The sequence below is a fragment of the Trichophyton rubrum genome (genome assembly GCF_000151425.1).
Source record: "Trichophyton rubrum CBS 118892 genomic scaffold supercont2.1, whole genome shotgun sequence".
NCBI lineage: Eukaryota > Fungi > Ascomycota > Eurotiomycetes > Onygenales > Arthrodermataceae > Trichophyton > Trichophyton rubrum.
In genome coordinates this window covers 2,820,336-2,842,966 of record NW_003456428.1, presented here as the reverse complement: position 1 = coordinate 2,842,966, position 22,631 = coordinate 2,820,336, and the positions used below count along the sequence as shown (strand labels likewise).

Below are 22,631 nucleotides of genomic sequence, written 5' to 3'. Positions count from 1 at the left end.
GCTGGCCTGCAGACGCGTTAGACCGAAACAAGACTAGCGTAAAGCTGGATAACCAAATCGGACGACGCTGGTTGGCTGGACTGATGAGTGGATTCCACGTGAGTTGGCGGCGATGGCGGCCGAGTGGATTACGGGGAAACACGGTCCGTCATGCTCCGTCAAGGCGTTCACGGGCCAACGCTTGTGAGGAAGGGTTCTTCCGATGGCGGGCTCTTTATCTCCGTCGTGCTGCTTGTCTCTTTGAGCCAGCATTTAGCATTTGTAAAGACAGCCGCACTCGCAGATTACGTACCCTGTACCTGAGAAAGCATCAAAAATAAACTGGATGATTGTTTGACGATGATACTAAATTGTGGCTCTTGCTCTAGAAGTCTGAGATCCGGTCCAGGTGAATACGAAGCTTCACCAGGGTTTCAGCTGTTGCAGATTACCCCCTCTCTCACAGGGGTTACATCTTTGTGTGCCACGATTGATGATCCATAAATAATGATACAAATCTAACCTACAGCACCTTCAGCCTTGTAAGATTTTTAGGATGAAGTTGTCGATGTCTCTGTCTCTGTCAACAATCCATAATGTCAAGTCAACAATGATGTAATAGAAGCAGATCAAACGCCAAGACAAAAAGCTAGGCATGGAAGAATGATTATCATTACGCTTATTAATTAACTTTATTCCCACAACTGCGAAAGAAATTTTGTTGCTGATAACGGAGATATCAACATCGATTAGACCAGCGTCAGCATTTATTCAATAATACGTAATCAATATACGACAATAATGGGTTCAATTCGCCGGTCAAAGACAAAGCGCCGTGCTAGGTATGCTCTACTCCCCGAGTCCGCTCGTCTCGTTTGATTCTAACCGCTGTCCAGGGACTACGACCAAGTCGTTGCTGATTTGCGTTCGCGCAAGCACCTCACCCAGTACCACAGCACAAAAGATGTCGAGGACCTTCCAGGCCTAGGGAAACATTACTGTATCGAATGCGCCAAATGGTTTGAGAGTGAATACAACCTTGTCGCTCATAGAAAAGGAAAGAATCACAAGCGAAGGTCGGGCATTCTCCCTTGGTTGAGCTGCTTGTCCGGCATGGGCTAATATCTTCTTGATAGACTACGAATGCTTTTACATGAACCCCATACACAGAAGACAGCAGAGGCGGCCATTGGACTCGGAGTAGACAATGGAACGAAGACTGATAGTAATGTCGCAATGGAGATTGAGACCGATGTGTGATGTATTCGTTTCTAGTAACAAAGCTGAGAACGACTGAATGATTGCGTTATTGGATATGGCCCGCATGGATGAACTGACTATGCGGTGGTTAACCCCCCGTACGCGCGGACAGCAATTACCCGCTCGCGGGGTTGACGGATGGGGAGTTGGCGGCGCAGGTGAAGTGAAATACGATGGAGTCGATTACAGCCCCTATCTCCGCATCAAAGGTGCGAACAGGAAATATATTCTCTCAACAGGCTCTGAACAGGGGGATATATTGAGGGGATAAAGACCACAGCTACTCCTGGGTGGATGATATAATCTTAACTGAAGGAGGAAATGATGGGTTCAATGTCTATATTGCTGCCGTAGCTTGTCTTTCATTGAACACCTTCATCATCCATTCGTATATTGCCCACTGCAAAGGAGGCATGGTCAGCTCTCAATATGAGTGTTGTGCGGTGAAGAAAGCTTACCTGGACAGCATTCACTCCAAAGGCTCGTAAGCTACATACCCCTAGCCCTCTATAAAACACCCGTAATCCGCTGGTCCTGTATGCTTCTTTACTTATTTCCCATGAATCAAGTACCCTGTGCCTTTCATGAAGCTTTCCTGGCGGTGACCCGCTCTCGACGGTAGCCAACATAAAGGATTTCTGGGTCTGCAGTCTTGTCTTAATGACATCCAGAGGAAATACAGATGCCCAAGTCACTATACCAGCTATTCCACCACATATGAGCGTTTTCAATGCCATCTCGTGCGCTGCTTCGTCATTCCACGAGGCCATGCGCTTGCATAGCTCGTATGACCAGAAACTACGCTTTTAGCATCTCCGTCGAATTGCATCCAGGGGAACAGAAAATGTACATACTAGAATCCGTATCCCACTGCATCTCTCGCGCTTGTAACGCCTCCACCAAAATATAGCCCCTTCACTCCATTACTTCGAACAATACTCTTAGCAACTTCCCATGAGGATACTGCTTCAGCACCAGTGCCTCTATGCACCTGGACTCGACATTTCACAAGCTCCGTAGGTGAGGAAATCAGCCAGCTAACCATTCCTCCAACTGCCCCGGCAAGCCATATTTGCCCTAGGGTAGCCTCTAGGGGCTCTGTGGGGTTCTGCACTCGTGGCTCCAAAGTTGTCAAGCTGCGGTTGTAGCTAGTAAATAGTAGGGCATTCAAGGCGCCATATGTTAGGACTGGAGCCGCAGCACCTGTATAAAACTTGTTAGAAAATATATCTCAGGATGGACACGGGGTGCCGTACCTCGAACTAACGAGCTTTTCGACTCAAACTGACGGGAGTAGAATGCATTTGATCCTTTTATTCCAGCTGAAGTAGCTTGAAGACGCACTTTAATTACATCAAGCGGGTTGCCAATGACTATCCCCACGGCTCCGCTGAGGTACCCAGCCCAGAAATCCGCAGACATTGATGCATTTCTCTACCAAGAACAGCCCATTCAAACGAATATTTACAACTTTGCAAAGTATTCCGGGGCGTGAGAATAATAGTAAGCGCACTTAGTGGGATGTGCTGGTGGGGACAAGATGCCGAGGTTAAATTCACGTCACGTGGAACCGCGCCGATTTGGTGATTTGACGCGTTGAACTATCTTTAGAAAACCAAACAAACGCGTTCGAACGTCCGACTTCCTCACCACAACGACAAGGCAGCCATTTCGTCTATCACAGCTTTTTTGGACGATTTGATGTACGTATCGCTACTCTGAGATCGACGACCGACAAATTACTTACACCGTTTTTGTAGGCATCGACCCAAGTCTTCCGTCGCTGGATCGACGCCCTCCAAAACTGGCCGCCTCTACACAGTTGGGCCCCAGGCTTCACAGGCTCTCTCAAAACCTTTCAAATGCCCCGGCTCAGAAACCCGTCGAACATCTGATAAGCCTGCCCGCAAGCGCCGTAAAGTGAACTATGCGGGGGCTGATTGTAGTGCTGAGGATGATGGCACTAAATCATGGACAAATGAGGACAGACTCGCCCTCGCAAACCGTGACGCAAACCGCTTCCCAGTATTCAAAGTTAAAGATAAAGAAACCACCTTCCGTCAACGGTTTCACGTTCCTTTGATTGACAAGTCGAGTGGTAACTACAATTCTGGTCGCGCCGCTCCTACTCTGGGAATGCGTTGTGGTGCTACTTTCGTCGTTAAACCTCTACATGATCCCAGCGGAGAGTTTGCAATCGTACTTTATGACCCGACTATCGACGATAAGCCGGATGAAAAGAATGAAGGCAAAGACACTGCTGAAAACAAGGAGGGTGAAGAGGTCGAGCAAAAGAAGTTGAATCAGCCACTAGTGCATAAAAGCCTTGCAGAAATATTGGGGATCAAGAAGAACGTTGATGAAAGACCCAAAGTACCCGTCGTTATCGATCCGAGGCTTGCAAAGATTCTACGACCGCATCAGATTGAGGGTGTAAAGGTATGTTTTTGTGTTTGTAAAGTAGTCGTTGACATGTGTGCCTTGCCTTATCTAACCCTTGTAGTTTCTATATCGATGTACAACCGGACTTGTTGATAAGAATGCCCATGGATGCATCATGGCAGACGGTATGGGGCTCGGTAAAACAGTAAGTTTTCTATTCGCTACGCTCTCCGTATTAAGCTGACATCCGTAGTTGCAATGTATCACGTTGATGTGGACCTTACTTAAACAATCGCCTGAGGCGGGTAAACCTACAGTCCAAAAGGCGGTTATTGCATGCCCAGCTACGCTAGTAGGCAACTGGGCAAACGAACTAGGTATGTTCGCAAAATGCTGCCCTTACGTATGGTATTCTAATTATTTTAGTGAAATGGCTGGGCAAGGACGCTATAAACCCCTTTGTGATCGATGGGAAAGCTTCGAAGACGGAACTAACATCCCAACTAAGGCAATGGGCAATTGCTTCTGGCCGTTCCGTTGTCAGGCCCGTGTTGATAGTTTCGTATGAAACACTGCGAATGAATTCAGATGAACTTCGGGATACCCAAATTGGGCTTCTTCTCTGCGACGAAGGGCACCGGCTAAAGAATGCTGACAGTCAAACATATGTAGCACTGAACAAGCTTAATGTCCAGAAACGCGTCATCCTTTCTGGAACTCCAATTCAAAACGACTTGTCTGAATACTTCAGTCTCCTCGACTTTGCGAACCCGGGCATCCTAGGGTCACGCAGCGAATTCCACAAGACATATGAAATTCCCATTCTCCGTGGCCGTGATGCAGATGGGACCGATGAGCAGCAGAAGAAAGGCAACGAGCGTCTTGCTGAACTTCTTAATCTCGTTAACAAGTTCATTATTCGAAGGAGCAATGACCTTTTGTCCAAATACCTCCCCGTCAAGTATGAGCACGTTGTATTCTGCAATCTTTCTCCATTCCAGCTGGATCTATACAACCACTTCATCCAGAGTCCTGAAATCAAGAGTCTCCTTCGTGGTAAAGGAAGTCAGCCTTTGAAGGCAATTGGTATTTTGAAAAAGCTTTGCAATCATCCTGATCTTTTGAAGCTCTCAGAAGATCTACCAGGATGCGAGCAATATTTCCCCGAAGATATGACGGTATCCAATGGCCGCAGAGGAGACCGTGAAGCCAAGACTTGGTACTCTGGTAAAATGATGGTCTTGGATCGAATGCTTGCACGTATCCGACAGGACACTAATGATAAGATCGTTCTGATCAGCAATTACACGCAGACATTAGACCTTTTCGAGCGTCTGTGCCGAGCTCGTGCGTATGGCTGTATACGCCTTGACGGAACTATGGGTGTTAAGAAACGATCGAAGCTAGTCGATAAATTCAATGACCCGAACGGAGAAGAGTTTGTCTTCCTGCTCTCCAGTAAGGCAGGCGGATGTGGCATCAACTTGGTTGGAGCAAACCGTTTGGTACTCTTTGATCCCGATTGGAATCCTGCTGCCGACCAACAGGCATTGGCTCGAGTGTGGCGTGATGGCCAGTCAAAGGACTGTTTTGTTTACCGATTCATTGCCACTGGCACGATTGAGGAGAAGATCTTTCAACGTCAATCACACAAGCAATCTCTATCATCATGTGTGATTGATTCAGCCGAGGACGTCGAGCGCCACTTCAGTCTCGACTCACTTCGAGAACTCTTCCAGTTTAAGCCAGGCACGACCAGTGACACACATGATACCTTCAAGTGTAAACGCTGCAGGCCGGATGGGACACAGCATATCAAGGCACCTGCAATGCTGTACGGCGACACGAGTTCTTGGAACCATTTTGTCAACACAGGCGAGAAGGGCCCTATGAACAGGATCCAGGATCTATTGTTACGACAGGAAACGACCGAGCAAGCAGTCAGCGCAGTTTTCCAGTATATCAGCCATTAATTGGAGTATTATTTTCCATTTCGATAGGGGTCAGCGTTTAGGTATAGCTGGAGCGAAGGCTTGAGATGATTCTTTTATATGCCACATGATTGATGTAATATCCAGAAACGAGGTCTAGAATATATCAAACTCATTTATTCAACAAGTTTGCTCTTATAGCTATGCGCCGTGAGCTAATGCCTGGGATGTCGTCATTAACTCCATTAGTGTCTTGGTTATAACGACGACGTTCTGCTACGCCTCAGATTCTCTGCTACACAAACTGTCAGGAGACGCTAGTTAGATGCCAGCGGGTTCTAGAGCTTCGCCTTCTGCTCCAAAACCCGGCCAGCCTGCTCAGTAGCAGTAACAGTCTACAGCCTGTATCCACCTGCATTGATAAGCGGCAGTCTCCATCGCCCGTTCGTTGTTAGTTATTCACCGCCGCAGCCAAGTTCCGGAGCATCACAGCAATTGGCTGCTCTCCCGCCGCCATTGAACTTCCATCGATACCAGCACCAATCCGTCATGAATCGATAGCAGCATGCGAACAGCGTCTTCCTTTAGATATTCTTAGCCGACTTATCTCCTATACGCACGGCCATGGCGACGATATACATGGACCCGTCCATCCAGCGGTTGCTGAACGATAAGCTTTACGATAAGAGGAAACAGGGTGCTTTGGAGTAGGCTTCTTGACCGAACCCCCCGTCATCGACAAAAGAGAGCAGAGTGATGAGCTAACGGAATACTTTACCCTTCGTGCAGACTCGAGAAGACGATCAGAGAATCTATCGCAAGAGGCGACAGTACAAAAATAAAAGGGATAATTGATCAGCTATGTCATGAATACGCCTATGCCGTGCACCAGCCGCATGCGAGAAATGGAGGCCTAATAGGCCTAGCAGCAGCAGCTATTGCCTTGGGATCTGTGAGTGACTCCAGTGCGGGTGGGTGTACAAATGGTAAAGACAATAGCGGTTAACTGTGGGTTAGGATGAAGTTGCACCCTTTTTGAAGGATATTGTGCCGCCGGTATTAGCTTGCTTCACGGGTCAGGATGCCCGAGTCAGATATTATGCCTGTGAAAGCATGTATAATATTGCAAAAGTGGCCAAGGGGGAGATACTACTCTACTTCAACGATATATTCGATGCTCTGTGCAAGGTTAGTACCGACAATTACCCAGGAGGTTACCTGTCATCACGGTGTTGACGGCATGCTAACTCCTTGATCATACAGCTAGCATCGGATTCGGAACTGTCGGTAAAGAATGGCGCAGAGCTTCTCGATCGATTGATAAAAGATATCGTTGCTGAATCTGCGGCCTCCTACGTTTCTGCGTTAGAGGCCTCACGCCCGGACATATCATACGAAGAGGATGGAAAAGACGTGGATGAGCTTGAGGACATACCCACGGCATTTTCACTTGCAAAGTTTATTCCCCTGCTTCAAGACAGGATATACGTTCAAAACCCTTTTGCTCGGAACTTCTTAGTCTCCTGGCTTACCTTATTGGACACAATACCCGATCTCGAGCTTGTTACCTACCTGCCAGCATTCTTAGGGGGCTTGTTCAAATTTCTAAGTGATACAAATCGGGATGTGCATACTGCTACCCAAGGGCTTCTGGAAAGGTTTCTCAGTGAGATAAAACGAATAGCAAGAGTTAAAAAAGGTATTGCCGAGAGTCGTCGTGACCATGAGAGCGGACACTCGAAGATATCAGCCAGTGATAGTAAGAGTGTTGACTCCGAGTTGAGCATTTCGCATGCTGTGAGTGACAATGCCATTGCGGACTCCGAGTCTGCTACTGCGAATGACGACCATCTTAACAACCCATATGGTGACTGGGTCCCCGGTCAAGATGTTCATGTTGACCACTCGAGGATACTGGAAATTTTAGTCAATTTTGTCGATACAAACTCTGGTGAGTACCCCTGTTTATCCTTATATTATGTTTTATCCAGCTACTTACAGTGTCTTTGCGGGCGCTACAGAGGATGAAATCCAATTAACCGCCCTTCGTTGGATTGATAGCTTCTTCGAAATCAGTCCTGCAGACATGCTGCAATTTGTTCCAAGGCTTTTGTCACAAGTACTTCCAACTCTGTCAAGCGGCTCAGATGAAGTACGGCAGGCAGCCAATCGTGTCAATAACTCTCTTATGCAGCATATTGTCTCTCTGACCGAAGATGCTCCTCAAAATGAGCCACCCAAGACATCCCCTCCTCTTGCAGCTGTCCAGGCTAGCGGTAAGGAAGGGGAGGGCCGCCGAACACCTACTCCCGTTACAAGGCAGGCATCGATAGCGTCCAGCGATACGCGCAAACCAACATCACGGCCGGCGTCCAGGACGGAGCCAGCTCCTGCACTGGCATCTCAGCCATCGGAGCAAACCTCAGAGCAAACATCAGACCTAGACTATGCTGCAGCAGTTAATGCTCTAACTCTTCAGTTTCTGAATGAAAATGAAGCCACAAGAGTTGCTGCTTTAGCATGGCTCATAATGCTTCACAGAAAAGCTCCCCGGAAAGTCCTTGCTTTCCACGACGGAACTTTCCCTGCACTCCTGAAAACACTATCAGACCCGGCAGAAGCTGTTGTCACTAGGGACTTGCAGCTTCTATCTCAGATATCTCGGAATAGTGAAGACAGTTATTTCGCATCTTTCATGGTGGATCTCCTCCAATTATTCTCGACTGATAGAAAACTTCTTGAGGGTCGTGGTAATCTCATCATCAGGCAGCTTTGTATGAACCTGAGTCCAGAAAGAATATACCGAACACTGGCAGACTGCCTCGAGAAGGAAGAGGTAAGGCCTTCATTTTCTCCATTCAGTATAAAATATAGTATATGCTAACGTTCCTCTCTCTAGGATATCGAGTTTGCCAGTATTATGATCCAGAATCTCAATAACAACCTCATAACCGCTCCCGAACTTGCCGACCTCAGGAAACGGCTAAGAAATCTAGAAACCAAAGTAAGCCATGTTTAGCTTATAATTTGGTATCACTCCTTCTAACACACCCTTTTAGGATGGTCAAATGTTTTTCGTTGCGCTCTTTAGGTCATGGTGTCACAACTCTGTAGCAACATTCTCCTTGTGTTTACTTGCTCAAGCTTATGAACAAGCGTATAATCTTTTGCAGATATTGTGAGTCTTCAAGCTTCTCATTTTGTGATGGCTCATACTAACCCCTTTTTACCTTCCAGTGCTGAGTTAGAAATGACGGTCAACATGTTAATTCAAATAGACAAACTGGTTCAACTACTTGAATCACCCGTGTTTACCTGTAAGAGTATCCCCGGAGCTCCAGAGGTAGAAGCCGCCACTAACTCTGTGAAAGACCTTCGTCTGCAACTTCTCGAGCCTGATAAATATCCATATTTATATAAATGCCTTTACGGCCTTTTAATGCTGCTCCCACAGAGCTCCGCATTTGCAGCATTGAAGAATCGCCTCAACAGTGTCAGTAATATCGGATTACTGTATGCTGGCATGCGACCGTAAGTAGATCCACATTAGCAGGCCCATCTCAACTCCAGGCTAATCAGTACATAGGCCAACTTTGACTGGATCGACAAGCACTGGGCCTTATGAACGGTCCGGACGACTTAAGTCCCGCGAGGAGAGCGTCATCCGATGGGCTGATCTGCTCGAAAAATTTAAGAGCGTCCAGGAACGATCGAGAAGATCTCAACGTAGATCCCAGAGAGATCTTGAATTAGACAGGAACGGGATATCAACTTCAGCTATGGCCACCTCATCGCTTCCACTGTATGAGCCAAATAGCAGTGGTATCGACAGGACGCTTTCCGACATCCCGGTCGGCGCTCTCGGAATCGGAAATGGTGCCCGGCGTCCGGGAGCTCAGGGCGATTCTCTAGGAGCCCAAAAGGGCGGATCGACGGCGAAATCAAAGACGCCTCTTGGGACATTTGGTCGGTTAAGCGGAATTGGGCAAAGGAAATCAAAGAAGTGATGGAAGATAGACACGTAACTACTACTCAGAGACGACACACGGTCTTTCATAGTTGGCCGACGTTTACAGTTTACATACTCTTTTAATGAACCCTGTTAACACTAATAACCAGCCGTCTCACAAATGAATGATCACCTTCCGAGATTTCTGCGCGCCGAGCATGTTTCATCTTATTCCGTGAATCGCCGTGAATCCTACAAGGGATATGGTCACCAAAGGAAATTTTCCAGAATCCCAGCGTAGATATAGATAGTAGCAACCGTAAAATTAATAATAATGTGATCTCCTTGTGTCTTTGGTGAATTGCCACATAGTAGCCTATTTGCTTCCCTGCTAATTACCCGCTTCCCTTGTTTACCTGGAGCTGTAGATAACCACTACTCCCTTGGCCGATTCAAATTGTGCATTGGCATGAAGGAAGTACATGCCGCTCATATATCCGCTTGAAACCTCTATCCCATGTCGCTTTTGAGGGTCAGCAGAAGGACAACACGGGCCCCTCGTCTTCGGACGGGCAGGTCCATGGACAGCCGCAGCTGAGCTCAGTACAGGGGGAAGTATGAAGGAGCAGAAAGCTCGTACGTTTATACCTGGTACTCTTCTCCATGCAATGGGGTACAAACACATACCGCTTCCAAGTATAGTGGCTTGCTAGGAAGTAAAAAAGGGGTGAGCATCAAGTATATGCATGGGTTAAACCATATTTGCATTGCTCCTCCAGGGAATGCTAGAATATTCCGAGAGCTCTGGAGTCCGTAAATTAATCATCCCTATATGGCCATACATTTTCCCACGCTGTCTTCTCAGCTTCATTGTTAGCCATGTATTCTAGAAATTGCTCCTTGACTATTTCAAGTTTCTTCGTGAGCACATCGTAATCCTCATGGCTGGACCAGCCCGCCCAGCCATGTGCTGCACCTCCAAGAGCCTCCAATACATCCCCTTTCATTTGTACTCCTTCTTCCCACCTTTGCTGATCCACCCTTTGCGCTGCAATATCAGCTTCGGTGAATTGAAGCGGGCAGGGGGGACCGTTTGGGCCCACAACTTTTTCCCAGTCAAGTGCGAGTTTTATTAGTTGCCCTTTTATGATAGGTTCTCCATCGTTGAACACTTGGAAGATGAGTGAAATGATTTGGATGCCCAGAGTCTGTGAATGCTGCAGTGCCTTAAAGACAGGCATGTTGTTGCGGCCAGACTGTATTTCGTAGATCTTAAACAGCGATTGCTTTGAATGCAACTTCTCGGCTTCTTCCTTCTCGGCTGCACTCAAGGAATCGAAATTGTCTGGTAGCGGAGGCATGGGTATAAGGCCAAGGGACGGATGAGGGCCGATGAAGTCGAGAAATCCTGGAGTCCGAGCCTGTTGGAAGAGTGGTGCGATATGAGTAGTTTGCCAATCGATGATGGTGAGGACTTTCGATGGATCATCCGGGTCGACAAAGATATTATTGTCATGGAGATCACCGTGCCACAAAACTGGAATATGTACAGATGCGTCTTTGGGAAGAAGATATGCTGCAACCTTCTCAAAGTCATCTAGCACATCGAGTTTGCTCTTTGCTGTAGGCTTATAGCCTCCGGGGCCACCAAATATTCCCTCCGGCCGCGGAAACCTAAGTCCTCGAACAATACATTCTCTTTCCCGTGTGGAGGAGGCCAGAATATATCCTAACGCAGAATTCCCTGCCACGTATTACAGTGGTTAGCAATAGATAGAGTAAAAGGATAGTTACAGTGACTTACAAGGGCCTTTTTCTATATTCACAGCCCTTTTCCCATCATGTACAAACTTTCTTTCTGTGCTGGGTCCAACAACAATATCTTGGTAACTTGTATCAAAAAATTAGTTGCGATCCTGCACTCCATCAAGGTCGGATTTATGGTATAAACTTCCGATATGTTGGAAGTAATGGGTCAGAAGGGATTTTTCAAGTGAAATAACGCTATTTATCAAGTTGATTTTTTGGTCTTATTTCATGGATGGCCATGTGGAGCTCAGCAGGACACCTTTCGCCTTTTCCATAATGATGTACTCTGCACCGACATCGTTACCAGATGTATGTGGATTCCAGGCGTACACCTTTGGTATTGGAAGCCCAGCAACGTTTCTTCCCTAGAAATTATATTAATAAACCCGATCCTCAGAACGAATAGAAGAAGATAAACCCACGAAGTTCATGGTGGCAACCTCGCTAGCTGTAGTATAGAAAGGTAATCCAGCATTTTTGTTAGGCACTTTCGCAACCACTTGGTGTCCACCATGCAGGCTGATTAGAGAGACCTTGTTGTAGTCTCCTTCAGGTAGTTTTTCCACTTTGATGCAAGCAGATATATCGCAGCCTTGGGATATAGCAGCGGCTCGAACCAGTTCTGTCATGTTGAATCTGACGGACCGATCTGCCATCTGTTTGTCTTCATTATACAGCCAGCGCCCGCCAGTATAGCGATAGAAGCTCTCGTCGTCCCAATTTGAAGCTAGACAACCATTGGTTAATTAGCTATTACCTACATGTACATGCTATCAGAACATACCATTTTGAGGTTGAGGCATGGATATCGCTCTGGGCCAACAATGGGTACCGGGGCGGTTTTCTGAATAGTACGGATGGCACGACTGAGAAATTCTGGTACGGTACCGAGAAAGGAGACGAAACAGCCCCATATCATATGAATGCAATAAGAAATAAAAAAACTGGCTGAGGCCTCCTCTCCCTCTCCCTCTCTTTCTCTCTTCCCTTCTGTGCGCGCGTGTGTTTTGAATCCTGCTCTGCTGCTCTGCTGGTTAAAACTCATCAGCCAGGGGCTGGTAACTAAATGTGTTTTGCATAAAGACCCAAAGAGCAACAACAAACAGTCACAATTTCCGATGTCAGGGGTAGAAAAGCGAGCTATTTAGTTGGTCGGCTTGTGAGCAAGGCCTGAGCAGACTCACGTCTTGAAAAGAGCATCGCATCGGACTTCGTTTCGATAACTAAGGGGGAAGGGTGGACGACCCAACTCTGAGAAAAGTTGCCAACGAGGACTCGCACAGAGTGATTGCAGCCATTGATATCGATACCAACCAGGAAACAAACGAAGAAAATCTCGCAAAGTTCTTTGGCGACCTTGAAGGGCGAAGCTGTGAGATGTGACGCCCTGAAGGCTAGCTGTGATATTGACATGATGAACTATATGGACAAGCTTCTCTTCAATATTTGATAACTGGGTATAGCTGTAGCCGGCTCACTTTTGATAGATATAATATCTCTTGTTCTGTATGATAAAGTGACAAAATATACACAAATATCCGAAGAAACACCCGCAATCTCCCCTTCGACCAGCGAGTCATACCTAAGACTCCGCTGAAGTATAGAGACGGTCGATAGTGAAGAGTAGAGCCACGAGTAGCTATATGTTGCGAAAAATATGATTGATGTCGGAATTTCGCAGCGTGAGCAATAGTTATGTAACTAGTTATCTAGTTACGTGTGTAGCCACTCGGGTAGTTAGTTACTGGCTATTAACATGCCATGCAATATATTGCGAATAAGGGATCTGGATATTCTGCTCCTTGACGGCGCCAGCGGAAACGAGGTATTTTCTCTACTAACTCAAGATATAAATGCATTTCCGTCTATCACGGGGTGACAAAACATGCATAGCTTTCTGAAAAGAAACACCTTCCATCACTATCTTGACCTCGAAGCCTCCCCAGTCGTGTCCTCCCTGGAAGCAGCCCAAAGGCCATAGCAGACGGCTTTGCTGTCTTCCCAAAACCTGGCGGCCGTTTCAAGTCATTAAAATTATATCGGCTCCAGGCCACTTCTTGCATTGCGTGTGGCCCTCAACGAGCCATCTCCCCTTACTTTCCTCCCCATTTGGAGGACTTGCCGCCGGCGGACTGCTTCCGCACAGTGGTGGCGGATGGGGTTGGAGAGACAGCTGGGCTGCCGGGGCCGTAGACGTATTCTCCGTCGACATACTGGGCACCATAGGTAAGAGTGTGTCGGTTCTTGCGGCGAGCATATCTGTTTTCCAGACGGCGGAACTCCATGACTGCGTATATGCATTAGCTGGCCGTTGAGGTAGCTTGCTTGATTGATGGATGCGGTTGATAGATAGTTAACGCACTTTCTTCAATCTTGTCCTTGAGACCCATCGTGACTGTGCTGGTTGTAAGAGCCGGCTCTTATTATGTAGTATGTATAGAGAGAGGATGCCCCTTTTGGCTGAGACGGTATGTATGACAAATTAAAAAGGAATGTAAACGACAGTTATCTGGCTCAGGGTGCGGGTTGAAATAAGGAACGTGGAGAGCCCTGAAGGTAAGGAAGAAGAAGAAGAAGGAAAAGAAGAAGATAGAAGCTGTTTATTCAAGGGAGAAATAGATCAACTATATCAACGTCCTGTGGAATAAAACAACTGTGGCTACCAACATTAGGCTCAACGGGGCTCCGAAGGCAATATATAAACACGTATATACGGAGTACGTAGAGTGCACGACACGCTCCCTTCAGCGTGGATATTATGTCTATACGGGTATTCTTCAGGGGTTCCAAACGAGATTAGGCAATTTCTCGCTGAATTCCGCTGATCGAAGTTATGGATCTTTGCGTTAGAGTTGGCCTGCGCAGCCGTCTGGGGGGGAGTATGTAGGTGTACGGAGAACATGTATCTCTACTTTTCAGGGTAGATTCCCGAAGACAAGGCAAAATAACAAGGACCAGCAGGTGTCTTGGAAACTTGTCAAGGCACTGACTTGTTACTGACAGGGCCGACGGGGTATAGACGGGGTTGCGCATCCTCACACCCGTCGTTTCGGGGCCTACTTTCAGGGGTTGTTCGGTTGCGCTAGTCAGGGGCTGTATCGCAACCTGACGAGCGTGGGGCTTCAGACGGGTCAAGGGAGACGGAACAAGTGCAGAGATGCGAGGTTAACTTTAAAGAACACGGTAGAGACAGGGCAATGAGGTGCATGCTGGGGGATTTCAGAGCGGGCGAGCATACGGAGACTGGAGGCTGGAGGCTGGAGGCTGGAGGTTGGAGATGTGCTACAAGTCTCAAACAGTTACAGGACACCCGCTGCAACGCAGCAAAGACACCAAGAGACTAGCTCTCGCTAAAACAATATAATATAGACTCTAGACAAGCGGATAGGAGGCGAGCAAATTGCGTTTCATTTATTAATTGACATTCGCCATGTAATGGTAACGTGGATTGTCTATGGAAAAGGAGGGAGACAGGCGGGAAGTATATATCTATATACACAAGAGCACGCAAATAATGGAATTCCCCATACTGGACGAATCTGATATCGTCATAGGGGCCAGAGAGGTGGCTTACTATAGCTGGAATAAGGTGCGGGTATTTTCGATGAACATACTCCGTACGGAGTACATGCGTAAGCAACATAATTCCGCAGCGGGTTCCTACTAAATAGTAGGGCAAGTATATATATATGAGCACTCTATCAGTACGCCAAAGAGGGGCGCTTGTGCGGATGTGCTTCCGTGTTGCTGTACAGAAGTACTAAGTTAGCTATCTTTTTACTGGCAGTGTACGCGGACAGAGTATGCGGAGTTCTTCCAGGGTGGTATAAGGGGTAATGATGGACTTACAGAACGTAGTCGTCTAAGTTAACGACATCTGGGTCGCTGAAGAGCAAGTAGAAATATTTGAGCGTCTCGCCTATCCAAAAGGATTCCATTTCGTCCTGGAAAACAGGTTCTTTGCTCGTGACATCTTGAATGGCGGAGTGTCCGTAGTCAACCCGTGTGGCGCGCTCAATGGCCATGAACATCTCCCAGCCCTTTTCCCGCCAGGCTTCGTCGCCGGTAATGCGATACATGATAAAGACCGACTCGATCGCTTCGGGGCGAAGGATATACTTTGCCGAGTTGACTTTCGTCATACCTGGAGGGATGCGCTCGTCCCTGATATGCTTATCAACAAGCTGTGCGTGCGACATGGAGGTGGATGTAGGTTCTGCCGCTCCACCCGGAACCGGTCTGGACGGATCCCCGATGATGCGGTCAGGGATAGGCGTTTCGCGTGTATCTCCCCGTTTGGCAAACTTGCCTCCAGCAGTGGGATATTGAGTCTGCTGAGGACGGCCCAGGCCTTGGTTCTTGGGGAATAGTGGCGTTGTCGTTGTCCCAGCATCGGCTTTATTAATGGCTGTGTCGCCTGCATTCCTCATGCCAATAAGGGAGTCTGGGCTGTGTTGCTGCATATGATTATACGGGTAGACAGCGTCGTTGTATGCAGTCTGATTCCATTTGCAACTTTGCATATCCTTGCACGGAAGCACTGCAAAGGCCTCGGGCATGATTTGGGACGTGGTAACATTGTATGCCCAGACGCAGCCGTCGGTCATCTTTTTCGCAATTTCAAGGTCTTGCTCGAGGCCAAAGAGCTTGGATCCAAGTCCAAACATACCCCCGACGAAGCAGCCAAGATGTGAGGGATGGTATTTGTAGTCGAAACCCTTCCCGTCTCCCGCCGTGGTGGATGTGGTGGTATCTGCGATAAAGAGGATGTCCCTGGAGTCTGGAAGCATGGGCCTGAAAGCAATGTGCTTCATAGTTGCATCCCTGGCTAGCTTGTACATGTTTTGATACTGGTTGTTTAGACCACCCAGGAGAGCATACGTCTTTGGAAGATACTCATAGACCGAGTCCGCGAGGGCAGCCAAGGTGTATGTTGCACTGACTACACCAGGTGGGTATGCGAGGCCCTGCTCTTCGCAATTCTCTTCAAATTCGGTCTCAGGTCGCTGCCAGGGCTTGTCCTCGGGTATATCCAGCTTGAGAGGGGGAGCTGTATCGACTTTGGGCAACGAGGCCACCGTACCTCCGTAATTCGCAGGCTCCTCTCCTGGAAGCAAAGTGTCTCCATCTCGCTTCCCAAGTCCGGCGTTGTCTTGCTGTGGTCTTTGTTGCTGCGACGAGGACCCAGGAGCACCGGGGTTGGACGGTGGAAAGTCTGGAATATGCTGTTGCGGTCTCTGCTTTTTTGGAAGGGGTTTACATCCGGAAGCATCCAGGAACGAAGGCCAGAGGCCAGGGACGCTTGTCTCAGGCTGCCATTTCTCAAGGGCATTTGTGATACGCGCTATCGCATCATAGTAGCGGTTGTTCTCAGTGATCTGAGCCAGTCTAGTGAATTCTATCGACATCGAGCCGAGCTCAGCCAGGACAACCCTCTTGCCCGAGCGGTGACGCTTGGATGCAAATTTCCTAGTTGCAAAGAAAAAGCAGCCAAGTTAGTTGCATAGCAGAAACAGACACATGTATAAACAGAGCCAAACTCACGGAGACCACATGTAGTAGGTGACTGGCATCCTGTTTGGGGTGTCAAACGCACCCATCAGGATCTCCGCAAGCTCGATGGCCTTGTCAAGCAGAGTCCCGTACTGGCCGTCTGAGATGTCATATGCACCGATGAGACCACCGAGATAGCGAATGACGGTTTCGAACAAGGGGATATCCTTCCTCCTGCTGACCTTGAAGTCGATCTTGCCAACGGCTCGCACGGCCTCTTCAAACTCCTCCTTCATCCCAGCTATCCAGAGCGTGTCCAGAGAATCAACCAGCGTAGCACCCCAGCCCATAAAGGGGTCTCTGTATCCGCCCGATTGAGGCCGCACTTCATCATGCATCCAGGCACGTTGTCTGTATCCGTCCCAGGCATGTTTCAACGAGTTCTTGATCCGGGCGAGTTTCTGTTCGCGTTCGTCTTTCGCTCGGGCAGATTCAGGGGAGAACTTGAACTGGACTTTGGGCAGGTTCTTGGGCGTCCCCTTTGGTAAGGGGATGACATTCTCCGACGCAACGGGGAAGTGTTCAGGCTGCTTCTTCCAGTGAGGCAAGCTTGTCTCCGAGCCATCTCCGTCTTCGTCTCCTTGTCTGCCTTTCCCACCTGGTAGATCATGCCCGTTGTTGCTCGGTATGTTGGCTGGAGGTGCGGGTACGGCTGGCGGCGGCGGCGAGGGCGGCGGCGTTTCTTTTACAGGAGGCGGCTTGACACCACCGCCATCTTGCTGGCCCTGCTGGCCCTTTTCAGGCACCGGCGGAGCAGGAGGCGGTATTGGTTTCTGCTTGTTCTCGTCCTTGACTGGAGGCTGCGGTTGTGGTTGTTGTGGTTGCTGTTGCTTGGGGCTATCAGGCCTCAGGACAGGGACGGGCGGCGCATACGAAGAGGTCGAGAGGCCGCCAAAGCCGGAGAAGTGGATGACGGCAAGAATTGAGATGATAGAGAAGATCAAGTAGACTCGATACCGGCGGAAGCGAAACATGGTGCTGGATTCTTGTCCCGTCCGCGAGGGAGGGATCTGCTCGACCGAGGCACTGGTTACGAGCGCTGTCTGTCCCGCGGCCTGGGAGACGGTTCAATGAGCGAAGTCTTTGATACGGCGTGGTTTGCTGAGGACGATGGGCTGGATGAAGAGAATCCCTACATCATCACACGAACAATTTCAACCCTGGACGGCCTGCTGGGTCTCTCGCTGAGCGTCGTGGAGAAGCAGGAGAGTAAAAATATTGGAGATTCATGCAGGAGGAAGAAGAAATAAGCGTAAAAATAGCCCTGTTAGTCTCGTTGGTGGCTGCGCTAAAGTGGATTCGAGCGCTGGAACGGCCAGCGTTATGAAGAGAATTTGATATCAATGCTGTATTATTGACTATCAGACTGATGAGCTGGCCCGGAGAGACGGCAGGAGAGGGATATATATAAGTCAGATGAGTATTGTGCGGATACTGTTTCGTGGATGTCTTGAAGAGACCGACCAACCCCTGGGACGCCGGGGGGTATAACTAGCTATTGACTTGACTGCTAACATCTAGAAGTCTACATACCGGATAGAAAGACAGACAACTCCAACTCCAACTCCATGGGAAGCCGTATATGCAATGAAAATATACACAAGTGAGCGGCAAGACTCCTTCACATTCCTACTGTCCTCCGGCCTTCGTTTCCTGTCATCTGGAACTGCTGGATCAGACCTAACACGCCGGCGCCCTCGACAACCTCGTTGATATCTTCTTCGTCTTCCTCCTTGTCCTCACCTTCGACTTCGGCGGCCTGGTTCATACGCCATGATTCCTCGAAGTGGCTGTCGTCTACTGCCAGCCTGGAGCTTGAGGCAGTCTTGCTGGATCCGCGGGCGGTTAGGCGGGGAGTCGCTACCTGAGACTGGGACTGGGACCGGATCTGGGACTCAATGGGCTCTGGGATGGCGCCTCTCATGACGTTTAGCTGGCGAGTAGGTCTGGTTCGCGGAGAGGGACCTGGAAAACGGTGTACGTTCCTGAATCCTGAGATGGGCGGTGGCGGCTGGTGGTGAGAGTCTAGGAGAACTGACGCTAATGGTGAGATCGGTCGTGTCATGACTGGGTCGTGGTGAGGAGACTGAAGGCTGGCCATGCCCAGGTTGTGATGGATTGAGCGCTGTGGCCCGCGGTCATACGGGTTCGTGCCTGTATCTCCGCTAGTCATCTTGGACTGCGGGTTCTGCCGTCGATGCATCATGTACGCGTGTGTCCCGCCAGCTGTAGGATTGGTTGAATAATGGTCTAGGAAGCCGTAGTAGGATGCTAGCATTTTGCCGTCCTGGGTAGAGTAATAGTCGTTCCGTCCGACAGGAGCACCACCGCCAGAACTAGGGCCAGCGGCGCCCGTGACAGGCATGGTAGCACCGCTAGCATCGCGGCCCTGTGGAATGACATTGTTGCCCTTCTTGAAGTCGAAAACAGCAAAGGAACAAACGTATCCTAGCCCGTCGACATGGACGGTGAATTCTCGGAAGAAGTCAATTAGGCGATCACTACACTTCGGCAGGCTGAACCAGAGGACAAAGGGTGTGAAGATCATGCTGAGTATTTCCTCGAGGAAGATAACCAGCTTCATCTGGTAGAGAAGCGAGAATTCCTTTTTGATCTCGTCGCTATGCAGCCTACCTTGCCAATGGCTAGGCTGGTAATGCGTATATTCAATGACTCTGCGGATGGCAAGTTCGGGATCGAACACCAGGTTTTCCGCCGGTATGACGCCCTGAGCTACGGCCCAGACGGAGCCAAAGATACCGAGATAGAACAGCGCCGTTCTATCGTGTGTGATTTCGAATCCGAGAAAAAGCTCTGGATCGATGATAGTTGCGAGTGCAAGGACAGAGGCAAGTGCGCTGGCTATGAAGGCCACAAAGCGAGCGAACTGGACTGTTTTGTCCTTGGGGAATTGGGCGATATACTCGTCCGCAGCGAGACGGGACATGTTGGTGCGGCGTTCGAAGAGATGCCAGAGTTCGTTGAACTCGCGGAACTTCCACTCGGCGAGCGGGGTGTACTGTCGAGACCCGATCTGGGACGGGTTCTTCTGGTATTCGCTGAAGTAGCGGAAGAAGTAGTGCATGAGGAAGTAAGTGACGATAAAGGGGGCCATGAAGATGTTCATGAATCCTGCGAGGATGAAGCGGCGTCGAAGGCCGTCGCTCAGAGCTCTGCGGTGGGTATCCTTGAGGAAAAGGGGTCTGAGCTGGCCCTGCTGGTTAAATGCGTAGTCTAGCACGCAGAGGTTGAGGTTCCATTCTAGAGTACGGGAGAAGAGCTGGCGTTTGCGGAGAAAGGGGACTGGTAAGGTGAGGTCGAGGATATCTTTGTTGAAGAGGGCGATGAGGTAGTTTTCCCGTCTCATGAGGCGGTTGGCGATGTCGTGTGCATCCATGCGCTGTTTGGACTGGCTGCCTAGGAACTTGCGGTGTTTGGGAGACACGGCGGCGGCGGTGGAAGGGTTGGAGTCTCTGAGTGCCATGAGACGGCTGACGACTTGCTGCCAGGAGACTGTTTGGACATCCGCATCCGGGATGCCGAGAAGGTACTGATAGAAGTCTTGCATGTGTCGAAGACGGCGGAAGTCGACGGCGTACTGGAATACCTTGCCGATCCAGAATATGGTGAAGAGCCAGAGCAAGAAGGTAGAAAAGGCAGACATCTTGCGGACGCACCCGGGTATGAGAATCTGGGACATGGTTTTGCTATGCGGCACTCTTCTGTAGTCGATGCAGCTGGAGAGAAAGGTAGTAAACCCGACTACAAACGCCAGGGTTCTACAGCAGTTAATATGTGTCTGCCATGGATATATATATAATAGGGTGATATATATAAAGAAGTCCGTGAGGTGACTTACATCAAGTTGAGGGCTCTGCTTAGCATGATGCTCCAGATGCCGTTCCCAAGGAAATAATCATACACTTCCTGCAAGAAGTTATCCAGATTCTCGACGTTCGCCCACCTCCACAGGGCCTTCTCTCTGGGATCAGCCAGACGCAGGGCAGCATTCTGCTTCACTCCCCAGACACGAGGCGGGCCATCCTGCTCAGGTATGCCCCGGGCTGTGGTCTCCCATCTGTTCCGGGCCTGGTCGGGGAAGGAAGTAGTGGATGGTCCACGTAGATGCAGCGAATGTTCGCCTATCCCACTCGACCGTAGCGGATGCATAGGTGGAGGAGGCAAGGGGGAGCTCGGCAGCGCATGTCCTTCCACCAGCAACGAGGCGGGCACTTCATCGTCAGCCTCAGTATCTTCTGCTCCCCCAGCATTACTAGTACCAGCACCAACACCAGCGCCAGCATGAGAACCAGCACGAGAACCAGCGCGAGCACCACCAGCATGAAAGGCCGAGGCTACTTTTACATTATTTCTAGGCGCTGACCGACGCGAAAAGGGACTGCTCTGTCTGGACTGGCTATCCGAGGCCTGCGCAAGGGCGTCTTCCAGCTCGTAGTCGGTGTACTGGTGTCCGACCAGGTTCTCTTCGTCGACCGCCATGCCGGCGCGGTTCTCGACGTCGGAGCCATCAGAGTTGCCGTCGTTGTCGTATTGGCGCAGAGTCTCGTAGATGGACGGGCCAGTGCTGGTGTTTATGGGCATGAAGCGGTTCATGGTTGGTGCTTTTGACGTCACGGAGTAGCTAGGATACAGCTTCGCATATCACCACTGGCCGAACTCATGTTCTGTAGCTATAGCTGATAGCTGACACTGCAGAGAAGATCAAGATGGGTTAGCCGTCAGTATTAAATAAGTGTAAAAGAGCAAACGCTTTATCCCGTGGGCGGTGTTTCTCTGCCTAGCCATGGGCTTCTGGGAGGTCACAAGGAGGTGTCTGGTGGGAGCTAGCCAGAGGAACGCACCTTGATAGCTAGGTAGTTACTGGTACAGACAGATCGTCGACGGCTGCGAGAGTACCAGCAGGGTCTTATATGGTAGTATTCATCGTCCATGCAACTTGAGCTGTCGTCGTCGTCTTCTTCTACTTCCGCTTCTTTTCGTCTTGATTGAAGTTGACGTCGAAGCATCACCATCACGTGACTGGTGCACTAGATCTTGTGACGTAGTTGAAGAAGCAGAAGAAGCAGAAGAAGCAGAAGAAAAGAGAGAATATGGAGAGAAGGTGAATGTTCAACTATGGAGTAGACGCCCCAGCAACAGCAGGTAGAGTGATAGTTGGCTGGAGCCAACTGCAACTCCACGATGGCATCGACTTCCATGTCGCTGGCCGTCGTCGGGGTTATATAGTTACATCGTGGCTAGAGCATCGCCGGTGACCACTAACTTCTAGCCACTAGCAAGACCGACTGGTTACATCCCTATAGCCGAGAGTGGTCCGAGAACAATAAACTCTCTGAAGCCGGCGAGTCTGCGCTGTCTACTAGCACTATCTTCTACTACTACCTGCCTAATAATACCTTAACAGCAAAGGATAATAATGTGCGAGGGCCCAGGAGTCCGGTCACTAACTTAGTCTCGCAGCAAGCTAGCGGCTGACAAGGGTAGGGATCGGGATACAGCCCTATATTGCGATGCAGAGCGACGGCCGAGTGAACGTCAGCGACTGGCCGGAGCAGGCAGTAGAATAGTAGATAGTCAATAGTAGATGATATTGACAGCAGTAGTAGAGCGAGTCGCGGTCGGCCGAGCTGCCAGCCAGCAAAAGGAACAAGCAGCCCGCGAGCCCGCCGCACGCCAGGCAGCCGTTGAGATGCCGGTGCGTGCCAGCATATCTCGACCAGTGCAGCGACGTAGGCAGCACGACTGAT

General features: G+C 49.4%; 9 protein-coding genes across 12 annotated transcripts; 3 read left to right on the top strand and 6 right to left on the bottom strand.

The window, feature by feature from the left end:
* Positions 1 to 780: 780 nt before the first annotated feature.
* Positions 781 to 1,239, top strand: TERG_01075 (uncharacterized protein; the record flags this gene model as incomplete). Of its 2 annotated transcripts, XM_003239042.1 has the most annotated exons (3): positions 781 to 821; positions 876 to 1,055; positions 1,116 to 1,239. In XM_003239042.1, 3 exons carry the CDS (start codon positions 781 to 783, stop codon positions 1,237 to 1,239), a joined length of 345 nt encoding a protein of 114 aa, XP_003239090.1. The 2 variants fall into 2 exon arrangements, with proteins under 2 accessions (XP_003239090.1, XP_047605332.1); XM_047749235.1 differs by lacking the exon at positions 1,116 to 1,239 and having other exon boundaries at positions 876 to 1,101.
* Positions 1,240 to 1,601: 362 nt separating this feature from the next.
* TERG_11678 (uncharacterized protein) lies at positions 1,602 to 2,009 on the bottom strand (the record flags this gene model as incomplete). Its single annotated transcript, XM_047750753.1, has 1 exon — positions 1,602 to 2,009. The coding sequence occupies one exon, from the start codon at positions 2,007 to 2,009 to the stop codon at positions 1,602 to 1,604; it is 408 nt and encodes a 135-aa protein (XP_047605331.1).
* Positions 2,010 to 2,092: 83 nt separating this feature from the next.
* Positions 2,093 to 2,661, bottom strand: TERG_11677 (uncharacterized protein; the record flags this gene model as incomplete). Its single annotated transcript, XM_003239041.2, has 2 exons — positions 2,093 to 2,442; positions 2,496 to 2,661. 2 exons carry the CDS (start codon positions 2,659 to 2,661, stop codon positions 2,093 to 2,095), a joined length of 516 nt encoding a protein of 171 aa, XP_003239089.2.
* Positions 2,662 to 3,114: 453 nt separating this feature from the next.
* TERG_01073 (DNA repair protein rhp54) lies at positions 3,115 to 5,922 on the top strand. Of its 2 annotated transcripts, none has more exons than XM_047749234.1 (2): positions 3,115 to 3,678; positions 3,743 to 5,922. In XM_047749234.1, the coding sequence occupies exon 2, from the start codon at positions 4,200 to 4,202 to the stop codon at positions 5,592 to 5,594; it is 1,395 nt and encodes a 464-aa protein (XP_047605330.1). In that variant the 5' UTR covers positions 3,115 to 3,678; positions 3,743 to 4,199; the 3' UTR covers positions 5,595 to 5,922. The 2 variants fall into 2 exon arrangements, with proteins under 2 accessions (XP_047605330.1, XP_047603665.1); XM_047747701.1 differs by having other exon boundaries at positions 3,115 to 3,826; positions 3,875 to 5,922.
* Positions 5,923 to 7,530: 1,608 nt separating this feature from the next.
* Positions 7,531 to 9,087, top strand: TERG_01072 (uncharacterized protein; the record flags this gene model as incomplete). Its single annotated transcript, XM_047747700.1, has 4 exons — positions 7,531 to 8,388; positions 8,452 to 8,556; positions 8,612 to 8,730; positions 8,790 to 9,087. The coding sequence occupies 4 exons, from the start codon at positions 7,531 to 7,533 to the stop codon at positions 9,085 to 9,087; spliced, it is 1,380 nt and encodes a 459-aa protein (XP_047603664.1).
* A 1,232-nt stretch (positions 9,088 to 10,319) lies between these two features.
* On the bottom strand, positions 10,320 to 12,113 carry TERG_01071 (uncharacterized protein; the record flags this gene model as incomplete). Its single annotated transcript, XM_047747699.1, has 5 exons — positions 10,320 to 11,245; positions 11,306 to 11,391; positions 11,596 to 11,675; positions 11,733 to 12,037; positions 12,095 to 12,113. 5 exons carry the CDS (start codon positions 12,111 to 12,113, stop codon positions 10,320 to 10,322), a joined length of 1,416 nt encoding a protein of 471 aa, XP_047603663.1.
* A 1,290-nt stretch (positions 12,114 to 13,403) lies between these two features.
* Positions 13,404 to 13,700, bottom strand: TERG_11676 (uncharacterized protein; the record flags this gene model as incomplete). Its single annotated transcript, XM_047750752.1, has 2 exons — positions 13,404 to 13,597; positions 13,673 to 13,700. The coding sequence occupies 2 exons, from the start codon at positions 13,698 to 13,700 to the stop codon at positions 13,404 to 13,406; spliced, it is 222 nt and encodes a 73-aa protein (XP_047605329.1).
* A 954-nt stretch (positions 13,701 to 14,654) lies between these two features.
* TERG_01069 (uncharacterized protein) lies at positions 14,655 to 17,837 on the bottom strand (the record flags this gene model as incomplete). The annotated part of the gene is made up of 3 exons (XM_003239037.2): positions 14,655 to 15,057; positions 15,160 to 16,779; positions 16,855 to 17,837. 3 exons carry the CDS (start codon positions 17,835 to 17,837, stop codon positions 15,012 to 15,014), a joined length of 2,649 nt encoding a protein of 882 aa, XP_003239085.2. The 3' UTR covers positions 14,655 to 15,011.
* A 131-nt stretch (positions 17,838 to 17,968) lies between these two features.
* Positions 17,969 to 22,383, bottom strand: TERG_01068 (the record flags this gene model as incomplete). 2 transcript variants are annotated; one of them, XM_047749233.1, is made up of 3 exons in its annotated part: positions 21,726 to 22,383; positions 20,723 to 21,573; positions 18,485 to 20,642 (listed from the first exon to the last, which is right to left on the bottom strand). In XM_047749233.1, the coding sequence occupies exons 2-3, from the start codon at positions 21,475 to 21,477 to the stop codon at positions 18,485 to 18,487; spliced, it is 2,913 nt and encodes a 970-aa protein (XP_047605328.1). In that variant the 5' UTR covers positions 21,478 to 21,573; positions 21,726 to 22,383. The 2 variants fall into 2 exon arrangements, with proteins under 2 accessions (XP_003239084.1, XP_047605328.1); XM_003239036.2 differs by having other exon boundaries at positions 17,969 to 20,642; positions 20,723 to 22,383.
* Positions 22,384 to 22,631: the final 248 nt, after the last annotated feature.

What these genes read in the sequence shown, in the direction of transcription:
- TERG_01073 (XM_047749234.1), top strand. Translation starts at nt 4,200, where the DNA reads ATGAATTCAGATGAACTTCGGGATACCCAAATTGGGCTTCTTCTCTGC.